This window comes from Leptidea sinapis, chromosome 1 (assembly GCF_905404315.1).
Source record: "Leptidea sinapis chromosome 1, ilLepSina1.1, whole genome shotgun sequence".
Lineage (NCBI taxonomy): Eukaryota > Metazoa > Arthropoda > Insecta > Lepidoptera > Pieridae > Leptidea > Leptidea sinapis.
The window spans coordinates 23,890,038-23,901,912 of NC_066265.1; the positions used below are offsets into that span (position 1 = coordinate 23,890,038).

The 11,875-nt window shown below is 36.7% G+C and overlaps 1 protein-coding gene across 1 annotated transcript in view; it reads left to right on the forward strand.

The window, feature by feature from the left end:
• Nucleotides 1-11,443, forward strand: part of LOC126964965 (probable tubulin polyglutamylase TTLL2) — a 30,495-nt gene extending 19,052 nt beyond the window's left edge. Inside the window, exons 5-12 of the mRNA XM_050808328.1 lie at nt 1,909-2,071; nt 3,116-3,229; nt 6,519-6,724; nt 8,064-8,212; nt 9,414-9,561; nt 10,533-10,619; nt 10,697-10,879; nt 11,252-11,443. Of these exons, the coding sequence (XP_050664285.1) occupies nt 1,909-2,071; nt 3,116-3,229; nt 6,519-6,724; nt 8,064-8,212; nt 9,414-9,561; nt 10,533-10,619; nt 10,697-10,879; nt 11,252-11,443 (1,242 nt within the window). The remainder of the gene's footprint in view (nt 1-1,908; nt 2,072-3,115; nt 3,230-6,518; nt 6,725-8,063; nt 8,213-9,413; nt 9,562-10,532; nt 10,620-10,696; nt 10,880-11,251) is intronic.
• The last annotated feature ends 432 nt before the right edge of the window (nt 11,444-11,875 follow it).

An 11,875-nucleotide genomic window follows, 5' to 3' on the forward strand; every position in this document is an offset into this window, starting at 1 on the left:
GAAATGCGCCAGGATCCAGCTTATAGGCTAAGATTCTGAACAGCAACCGTCGCCAACCACGCTGCACCTAGTTGGTGACCTGATGGCCAAAACTCTCTGGAAGCACATAATATGATGGAAGTTTTGAGATTATGGTCTTGTGCCATACCCATCAACTGATGTTCCTCTAGAAGCTGATAGATCATGATACTCTTCATGATTTTCTAGAGCAGAGAGGTATAGCAATCGACCTCTAGTTAGCCGAATCTCAGCAGTCACCTTTTTTGGAGATTGGACTGACAAGAACTGACTTTCGGAAGTTCGTGACTACGCCATTGCATATGAGTACCGGTATAAATGCGTGAGCACCAGTATTAACTCAGGGGCACCGGCTTGATCTTGACTTCTTAAGGTTGAAGGAAAACAGAGCTCATCTTATCCTCTTCTGTCTTACTCAGTCATTCAGACATAGTGCAATGCCAAAGCAAGATGGTCAGCGGTATCTTTAAAAATATCCATATCCAAACAAAACTATCATCCAAAGCTAAACAAACACTAGTCCAAGGATAGAATCTAAAAAAGACACGAATTTAAACTTAAGATATGCTGTTTTGTAGTGGCAAGCACGGTGGGTCACTGGTGGCTTGCGACATGGGCGTCGGATAGGTACTACACTCCATACCAGGCAATATTCAGACGTCTCAAGCGGGGTGTCGACGGAGACCTGATAAATATCGCGGAATATGTAGTCAGCAGAAGATCCAATAACGCTATGCGTGTCTGGGAGACGCGAGGATTGCTCAACCTACTGGAACAAACCATACGCTAACCAATAACCCTATGATGCGTGACCCAAGCCACTCATGAGACGTCTCTGACCCGTCTCTGCGTTGCCATTATAGGACCTATAGATACACGCCTAGATGAAGATGCACTCCTCAAAACCTAAGCGCAGCTAGAGAGTAGACTGAAAAAAATTCCAAGAGCATAGGAATTATAAGAGCCTGCGCCTACAAATGTAGCACATTAAAATCTACGGATTTGAGTGCTACAATTTACCAAATATAATAATAATACTACACATTATGGAGAAGTGATTTAGTGTCCACTAGCCTTCAGTTAAGCTTTCCATTAATATTGTGTTTGCTTGTTGTGTACTGCAAAAAGTGGTTGTACGTAACATTGAGTACAATATTTGATTTATATAATGGACTAAGAGTCTTCAGAAAATTATGTGGTTCTCTGTATTCTCAACATACTTTTATCGATAGTTTTTTAGACTGGGTCAGTTATGAAAATTAAGATCTTTAAGAGACCACACACGTAAGTATCTGATGTTTATTTTGACTTAATATCTACGTACATTTGTGAAAAAAAAATCCTGAGGAACGCTTAGATATACATAGCTTAGACGTTCAGAATGACAACAATTTATTATGTTATAAACTGATAACCCTCAGTTCTGGGATTAATTACAACACAAATAAGACTGTAAATATTTTTTGTGTAGTTAATCCCACTAGTGAGGGTATCACTTTAAAACATAGCAAATTGTTCAAATTTGCAAGAGCGACATCTCAAGTAAATTTACTAATTTGCAAATATTGGGGTTGAGCAGGTAGAACTGTAAAGTAGATCCTATAGATGAAACCACAACCTGAGAGTTGAGTTTTAAGCATAGAAGATTTTATAAACGATACGTCACTCGACCGTTTGACTCAGTTGTAAAGAGTGCTCGTACGGAACGCGAGAGGTCGCAGGTTCGTGTTCCGCATCGTTCATAAAATTTTGTTTTCAGTTTTATTTGTGTGCCAAAAATTTGATTCTATTAGAGTGTATTTTTTATTTAATAAAAGGTAAAGCAAAAATTAAGAGACAGGAAGTGAATGAAGAATTGATTTATTCTATAATGAGTTTTGATAATTCCAGAGTGTGTGCGAAATGAGATGCGGAAGTCCAGCTGTAGTTCAGCGGTATATAGAACGTCCATTACTGATCGCTGGCTACAAGTTTGATCTGCGCCTCTACGTCTGCGTGCCAACTTATAGACCACTCACAGCCTACATGTACGCTGAGGGCTTGGCGAGATTCGGTAAGTCAACTTTCTTATGTTGATAAAGCTGTTTAGCGAAAGATGAACCGACGCATCCAGTGAAGTCCTATGTGCGTGCAAGACAGTCCACAGTCCACACCAAGCCAGCGATCAACTAAAGCCTCTAGTATGTTTATGTATACATAGCACTGACCAGTATAAATTTTACTGGACAGGCTGTTCTATATGTTTGACAGCAAATTTTTTGTGCCTATTTGAAGCGCCACTCGCGAGCGTCCGAGCGAGAACTAATTTTGACGTATGACACAAATGGCTGCGACAGAAGCGTGTAGTACTCTGATGTATTATTGCATTTGGAATTAATTTCGATCGTTTTCCGTGTTATTTATACTTCAGAAATAAATGTAATAAAGTACACAATTTTTTCACTCACAAAAAGATTCAATGAACCATCCAGTACATCTTCGATCTACCTATTACCTAAATCTTGTTTCGTTAGTGTCAATTTATGATAAAGGTAAATGGTTGCCTACTTAACTGTAAATGAATGACAGACCACTTAGCTTAGATCATTTTAGGATTGTCGCTGCTATGTGCCATTCACATCAGGTGGATAGTCAGCTCGTTTTGTCATTTAAACCATCAAGTCATCAGTCAATAGGCAGCCAGTTTTGATTGTTCAAAGTCAAAGTCAAATAAACTTTATTTTGTTACAATTAGGCTTAAACTGAGCGGTTTTGTATTGTCGCTATAAATATTTCTTTTAAATTACTGAATCTACCATATGTTTGGAAGAAGTAGAGCTCGTGAGAAGAACATACAAGAAACTCAACGGCCACTTTTTTTCAATCAATAGAGTATTTTACAATGTCTTTAATATTCAGTTCAGTCAAGCGATTCAAATTTGGGTCAGAAATTATGGAACATATTATTTTCGATTACTTTCGCTCTGACTGCGCAGAGACAATAACCTGCCACACTTCAACAGACGGTGTTTTTGTGGAATGGCTGCCACGTGCACCCTATCTCTCTTAAAAAACATGAAATAAGAAAGGTGTCATTATTTTAACTTTCTCCTTTCAGGCACGGATAAATATACGCTGTCCGATATCCACAACCCATACCGACATCTAACTAATTCTTCACTCAATAAGACTGGACCTAGATACGCTGAATGCAAGGACAGGATTGGTAGTGGTGCGTAATATACTATACCTAAAAAGTTGTTAGTAGAAATACTCTCTCGATCACCTTCAACCAACTTGTGAGAGTAGATTCACGTAGGCTGAGATCTATAGAGTGTACTTATACTTTGCTGAGACTTTGCTTACGTACAAATTAGCTGAGTTCAAGTTTAGCAGAATCTTTGATTTGGTATTAATTATAGTCTGACTAACCGACATAGTAATATCAGCTGTCTAGTTGACAGCTGAGATTAAAGCCCAATGGAAAGGTTAAGCGTACGTTTCATTAAACACATATATATTGTCGATTATTATTATGCAAACTTATAATAATAATAATAAAATTCTTTATTGCCATACAAATCATTACAAATATAAAATAAACAATTAGGAAACGCGATGAAACAAAAGGCAAAAGGAAAAGGCTCAGCTTCACCTGACATGGAATCATGGATTTATGTTTCCATGCAACGCTGTTTTCAGCCATCCCCTCCTCCCTAAGGTGTTGAGCGGGAGTGGATGTATTGTGGCTATCTTTTTTTATAAAATGTAATATTAGAAAAAAAAAAGTGTTCTGATTACCCTTGCATACCCGTGTATGTAAGTGTGTGTGTGTATATGTGTGTGTGTGTGTGTATATATATGTGTGTGTTTAGGTATGTGCATGAGTGTGAGCGTGTGTTTATGTCCGTACACAGAAAAAATCATTTAGAGAAAGATATTTTCAGTGGAAGTGGTTCAATTTCTCCGCATCAAGTTGCTTTTTTAGTAGAGCAAAACGGTATTTTTTTTTTAAAGGACTCGATACTCATTTGTTTCTTTATAGGAGGAGGTAAGTCATTCCATATTTTTGCTGCAGAGAATCTTTTACAATACAAATACTCATATACCCCCTTTCCTAAGCACACATTTATCACAAACTATGTTGCAGTTTATTTATCGAATAAGCAATTGGAAGTTCAGTTTTAAATTTGGAATTTTTGTTATTATTTGTAATGGCTTCACTGCCAGCCACTGTGCTTGACCTTGGCAATTTTTCTTTTTCAGTCTTAGCTTTTTTTAATTGAAAGAAAGAAAAAGGAAAATCCTGTTTGATTTAGTTAAGTTCTGCTCATTCTTTAATTTCTATTCATATTAAAGTATCAAAAGTATTTAGGCTTTTTTATTAGAATGCCACAATATATATATATATATCATTTAAATAATTACAACTCAAATGGTGATAAAATATGATTATAAAATGGGATTACAATTTAATATTTTCGGGGCTTATGAGAGGCTTATGAAGGATTGACTGACAATATTATGCGTGGATTTGTTGCTTAGCAACTAGCGTCCCCATTTATAGACTCAACGCAGCCCTGCCTCACACTGCTTTTATAGGGATTATATTTTTATGTGAGTCAACGAATCCGTAGATAATATTTATAATATCATATCCTATTTATACTACGAATCTTGCACTAGGTACATGGTTTCACCACCTAGCTCCCTGAGCCAACATCAGCAATTTTCTTGGTTGCAGCAGAGTACGAACTAGCCTCAAATCATGTCAGATAGGTATAAGATTCGATTCTTTTATTATGAATAGTTAGTCCGGTCAATTTAGACCAAAAAATGAGAGTGAAGTTACATAAAGTCCCAACAAGCTGAAAGTCAGTGAAATTGTTCAAAACATAATTATAAACAATGTTTAAAAGTTCCCCATCATTCCCGTGTATGGAAAAAAATTTATTCAAGGTCAAAGGTAAAAAAAAATTGTTGTTAACGTAGTTGTATCATAGGTGGCGTGGAAACGTGTGCATATTATAACGATAACAACTTTTATAACTTTTTGAATCGTTATATCTCAGAAACGGTGGCTCGTAAGAAAAGAAGTATTGGTACATTTTTTATAGATAATTTTATGATCTACAATTTTTGTCTGAGGTACTTTTATGATAAAACTTACCGTTTTGCTGAAAATCGCGAAAAACTCATTTTTTTACCTTTGACCTTGAATAAAAAATTTTCCATACACGGGAATGATGGGGAACTTTTAAACATTGTTTATAATTATGTTTTGAACAATTTCACTGATTTTCAGCTTGTTGGGACTGTATGTAACTTCGAATGTCTAAATTGACCGGATTAAGTATGATTCAAAGAAATATTACTAGCAATGAGTTTTTCTCTATATATAGTAGGATTAACTAACATAGTTATAACTGTGTTTGACTTATGAATGATACTTATCTAAATATAAAATTTTTTTGTACCTATTTATTTTAAATTCTATTTATTGAGCATTTTTTGGTTTCTTGATTACTAAAACACAATGTCTATTAAAATAGGACAGCAATGCGACAATACCTTTGTTTTCGGTTAGAATGTCACGGTTAAACTTTATTGTAATAGTTTTTTAACCGACTACAAAAAGGAGGAGGTTCTCAATTTGATCGATATCTGTTTTATGTATTATTACGCTGAGATTTATGATCCGTTTTACGATCATTTAGTTCGATGCAGAATAGATGCCATTTGGTCCTATAAAAATTTTACATTGTTTGGCCCCGTAGTTTTCATTAATTGAATTTTTTTATGAAAACTTTTGTATACGTCGACGATGTAATTGTAGTTTGTGTACAGTTGTTTAAGCAGTTTTTATTCAGGTTGATTATATATTATTATTATTAACTGACACTAAGAAGTAGATAATTTTTTTGACAAAAGCTGACATAACCATTTAGAAGTAGCGACGGAACGCGACTAAACTTGCATAGATTTCAATTACCAGGCAAACTGACGATTTTTCGGATTTTAATCACAATGCATTTTAGCTTAATGTTTAAAAACGAATTCTTTTTCTATAATAAAAGCAGCCTCTATTACTTTATTTCTGGAAAAGAGCATTCATACGAGTCACTTCATGGTATTTTTTTATGTCAAAAGTGACGAGATGAGAAGGACGTTGAGCTGATGGTCATTGAAACGCCCAACCCTTTACAATGCAGTGCCGCTCAGGATTCTTGAAACTCCAAAAAATTTAGCGGCTATACTATTGCGCTCCTCTCCTTGAGACATAAGATGTTTAGTCTCATTTGCCCAGTAATTTCAATATCTACGGCGCCCTTCAGACCGAAACACAGTAATGCTTACACATTACTGATTCACGGCAGAAAGAGACGCCGTTGTGGTACCCATAATCTAGGCGGGCCTGTGCAAAGGAGCCTTAACCATATTACCAAAACGATACCTATAACCTTTAATACTGGGTGTCATCCAATCGAATATATTTTGAAAATTTGTTATGTAATTTTTAGGATGCAAATGGACATTGAAACAGGTCAGGAGAGCATTGATTGGTAGATGGGGTGCGGCTGAATGGCTTGTGTGGCAACGGATCAGGGCGATAGTGAATCTAACGTTACTAGCCCAGTCGGCAGGGACGCCGCCTGCTAGAAACTGTTTTGAATTTTATGGATTTGATATTCTTCTAGATGATTCCTTAAAGCCTTGGTTGATAGAGGTAAGTTTCCTTTATTTTTTTAAGCCCGCTATCCGGAGAAATCGCCAAAATAGCGCATAATTGAAACCATTTTTAAAGGTTTATATGAAGTGTAATGTTCCTCGTTTGCTCACGAGTGAAATAACGAATCTTTACTATGTAGCACTACACCCGGACAAGTCCGCATGCAACCAATAGCCGATTAGAACTAGCCTTCCGCTTTTTTTTTTTGCGCCCAAACAAGGGAAAGGGCTACCCTCCGGGATAACGACGGGAGGGAGGTGGTGAATGCTCATGCATACCAACGCAGCCTAAGTCTGCGTTGGTTATGTGAGATTCACGTGAAAACCTAGGTGCCTACCTACTAAACACCACCTGCAGTTGGCTTTGGGCAGGTGCCTTCTAAGGCTACATCGAAGGCGACCTTCTCTTGGGGAGAGAGAGGCGCAAGCTGCACTCCCTATGGAGTTTCCGCTGGGATAAGGCCTTCCGCTGTACTGTGCATTCTTTATATAGTACTCAACGTCACACAGTTAATGTGACTGTCGATGTCATGACAGTGACAATGATAGTTAACACATACTCTGCTAAGACTAGATGTCAGTACACTACATGAAGCTTTTATTTTTACAAAAAATAATTATATGTCTACATTGAGGAATATGAGGACAAAAATAATTTTTTCTTAACAATTCTATCTTTAATAGATATTGCGAAAAAAAAACACCAAAGTACCCCTTAGTTTTACGGTCGGAGACAATATGTTAATCATTCAATTTAGATAAAAAATTTACGAAACATTACTGTTTGCCAATACTTTTTAACATGACATGTTGTGTTTGTAAATAATATTATTTTATATTTGCAATATATTAAAAATGCTTCTAATTCTGATTTAAAACTATGGTTATATTGTAAGGGAGAGGTAACCTAGATTCGCTCAACTCCTCAAGGCCGTTGGCTTGATCCCCAGCCTTAATGACACGTATGTAATACATAAATACCTTTATTACTTGCAAATTTATCTTTTAACACTTCGTCAATATAAATTATAAAATACTAAATCGCCGTGCACATACTTTTAATAATATAGTGAAGTGAATATTGAATCCCAGTCGAGAATAACAACACCTCAATGACCTCAGTTAAGTACTCTAATACTTAGCGTTGTTGTAACGTTAATTTTAATTTTTAACGCTTTTAGAAGAGCTTATAGCGTTATGAATGGAATCATTTTAAGGAGTGCGTCTCATAACAATTGAGATTAGCATAAACATTGCTACAAAATGTTATTGTTAATGTTATTATTGTTAAAAAACATTGATTTTTAATGTACAGTATGTTATTATGTATGATTTAGGTGAATCTTTCGCCAGCGCTTGCAGCGGATTGTGAAGCTGACTTGGCGGTGAAGCCACCGATGCTTCATGAGCTGTTCGATCTCCTGGGCCTGCCGATGCGACATACTGGTCTCTCATACTTACAAACACATGTGCCACACATTAGTAGGTAAATACAGGCAATTGAATTACATTCCTTGCAGCTTCTTGTATTAGGAACTGACTTGATGATAATTAAACACTCACACATCTTATCATTCGTAACTCCAGGCCAGTGGAATCAGCTATATTTATTTGATATGTGGATTCTAAATTACACTAGGTATATAAAGCCCCCATGTTATAAAAAGCTATTGTGAAACAGACAGCGAACCGAAGGCGAAGCGAACCGAATAATAATAATAATAATATCTTTTATTTGACACATACATGAAACATTACATTGCTACAAAAATAAGAATTAGAAAAAACAAAAATTATAACTAAAACTAACCTAGAACATATTTTATAAAGAATAAATAAATAACTTTACCAAGATATTATAATATAGCAGCTGTGTGGCAGTGTGTATCAAAATGGATGCTACTTAGGTTACCTGTGACAATTGGTCACAGCACTGATTTTCAGTAGCTCCCGTTTGACGCTTCACGTCGCGTTGCTTTGTAATAAATTATAAATATTTATCACAACATAATATCATATAATAAAAAAACAAAGAAAAGTCCGACCTAGTACTGTTAATGCCTATTATTTTTGAGCAACCAGAGCTGAATCAATCTGACTCGCCATTACGTATTTCTTCATTGTTACTCGAAAGTAAGAAAAGAATAGCATATGTCACGCCAGGACAAGCCAAAGGCGAACGTGAACTGGGTTATTGTATTAGCCGGCTTTGTATCCACGACGCGGACGTCGAACAAAGAGCAAATGCGAGACGCAAAGCAAAAGCGAAGCGCGATAGTTGTGTTTATTTACAAAACTTTGACACGAGTAGCGTCTACGAGTGTGTCTACTTTGTCGTTTGACGTCGCCACTACGGTTCGCAATTTTCATGCATTCAGTTCGGTTCGGTTCGCATTTAGATTTGACAATACCTTAAGGGCTCCGGTTTCCGAAAAGTTAGTACTTAATTGGGTTTTTACGTGTTTGGGGCCCCCGTATTAAAGGATTGGCTAATAGATGCACTTCAGAGCACAAGTACACTGTTAAAACGGTAAGATAAGTTCCAGATGGCTTGTCACGCTATTTAGAACTTTGATGGTGTATGAAATGAATTGGAGTTATCTTAATCTATCCCTGATAGACCACTGGGACTTTGGTATGCAACTATAAAAAATACAAATATCATATATCAATATTTTATTAATCAGTTCCTGCTCAGAAGACGAAAATGGAACACCGACTCTAACAAGCCCACCCTCGTCGGGCTACAAACGCAGCGGGCGCCAACATCGACGCAGACGTGAAATGCCAGTACATTGCGTTACTATACAATCTCCGATGCTTGAAAAATCCGTGGTAATTACGATAAATTAAATTCAATCGATGTTATATAGTTTAATAAAATTAATTAAGCCTACAACCTCTTGACATTGTGTAGGAGTGAAAATATGATTTCGACTTTTTGACAGACTTCGAAAGGTATGTTTGGATTTATTCATCCATCTACTACAATTACAGGTATGATTGCCCATCTGTGGGTGAGACATAATAAATTCCTGTTTAAAGTGGTACTGAATAGATTTCCTACCCACGCACCACGGCTTAAATAGTTATACTATGGCTATACTAGGCTATTTCATTCTGCGGTCTTGTGATTTTGTGACTTATTTAAACGTGCAAGGCAGTGTTCAAACACCACATGCGAGTACGTTATGTCGCTGAGCAAGCAACGGTCACCACGGAGTGATCTGTTCCTTCACCACGCATCGCCGACAGCGGAGGTTACGCCTGTTCTCGATCGTTGTGTACCTTTCGTAAGCCCAGGTGGCTCTTTCTTTTTCTATCAGCAAATCCTTTATCTCAGGAGGCAGCGCTAGGCGATATCGTTGCACTGTAAGGATTTCCTTCAAAGAGGAGAAGAGAAGAAATAGCTCTGTAGGCTTTGTCGACCGCGTTAATAAAGTCTGCAATTGGAGCTGGGTCCTCGGGCACGGTAGACTTGAATTGCTTCTCTAATTTTCGCCAGCCTATTCATGTGTTCATTGGCAGCTGGTAGAATTATTTTAACCGGGTAATAGTGTAAATCTAGCTCGTGTTTGTGCAAACCGAGTTTCTTTCTCTCTACTTCAATTACTGTAGTAATTTTTGTTTACAAAACACATTAATTTACATCCAATAAGTTAAACTTTCACAAAATTTGCCTATATGATTATATAAAATTTAAATGTAATGTAAGATTTACAGTTTGTTTACTCTTTATAAATAATTCTTGCAATAAATTCACGGTGCTGTTAAAATTTAACTTAATCTATTACTTGATTTTACAGGAACAGTCTACTGAAAAAGATAATGATGCCGAACCAAAATCTGAACAATTGTATAAGCCGACATCAATTAGTGAAAATGTTGAAAGGGTAATTACTTTATGTTGCTTTTAGTTACGTAATTAAACATAAGTTTTTTTTTAAAAATTGTGACATTTGTTTCACAGTCGCCTGTATCTTCAGAACCAGCAGCTGATGAGACATGGCGGGGTGGGTATGCAACTGCTGCATCACGTAGGAAAATGATGAACGCCTGCATGTGGGGAAACGGTGTGAGATGGGATAAAGGCGTTAATCGTATTGGAAATTGGGTCAGGATTTATCCACATACGCTATCAAGTGACGACCAAGTGAGTATGATTGATAATTACTAGATCCCAGAGAATACTGTCAATACAATGATAACTCTTAAGTTTTCCGAATGTCAGGCAGCCTTGCAAAAAAACGCAGGAAACGTTATATGCCCGAATAAACCAATAATATAGAAAATATTTATTTGTAAATATTGTGCATATCCTTGGTTTATGCTCAGGTATCTAGATTTATACCAAGTTTATTTGTAAGGCGGTTCGAGTATAGTATTTATATTATAACAGTGTATCTGTTATACAGGATTAGTTTTGACTAGAGATATAAAAACTTAGGTAGTAAAGAAGGTGTGTACGGTCAATACCAGGTCATACATAATACAATTTGCACTAAACTATAATATATTCTTACAGTTGCCATATGAAGACGCAAGAGAAAGTGTTGCCCATATATCAAAGTTTGTTCGTGCTGCTCGCGAAGTGACACGAGAGTGTGGACGCGACAAGCGGGCACGAGACTCATCTCGAGACGCTCATTTCGAGGCCGCACTCAAGAAAAAACTCGGGTTCGGATCACAATTTGAAGTTTGGATACCACCGTTTTAAATGTGTTCATTTAAATATAAGTAATAAATAAATAATATAAGCTTTATTGGCCATTTTATTGATCCGGCTAATTATAGCCATGGTATCAGTTTAAGAAATTATTCTTGCTGTGAATGACTTCACTGTAACGGCTCCGACCAGATTTTATAAAGGTACACCTAAAATACACAAGCGTATAGACTACGTGACATGTAACGCGTCGTGACTAATTTTGAATCTTGAATGTGTGCGTGAGCTAGTGCCTAGCTTGATTAATTTTCAATATACTTAGGGGCACAGAACAATACTACTCCTATTAGGAGCTGTTCCTAAGTGTGGCTGACTGCTTACGACTTGTCAATCAAAGTACTGTTACTGTAAAAATAGGTTCGTTTCCTTTTCTGTCTTGCTGTGGTGGTAATACTACACGGAGACTGCACAGAACCAGATAAG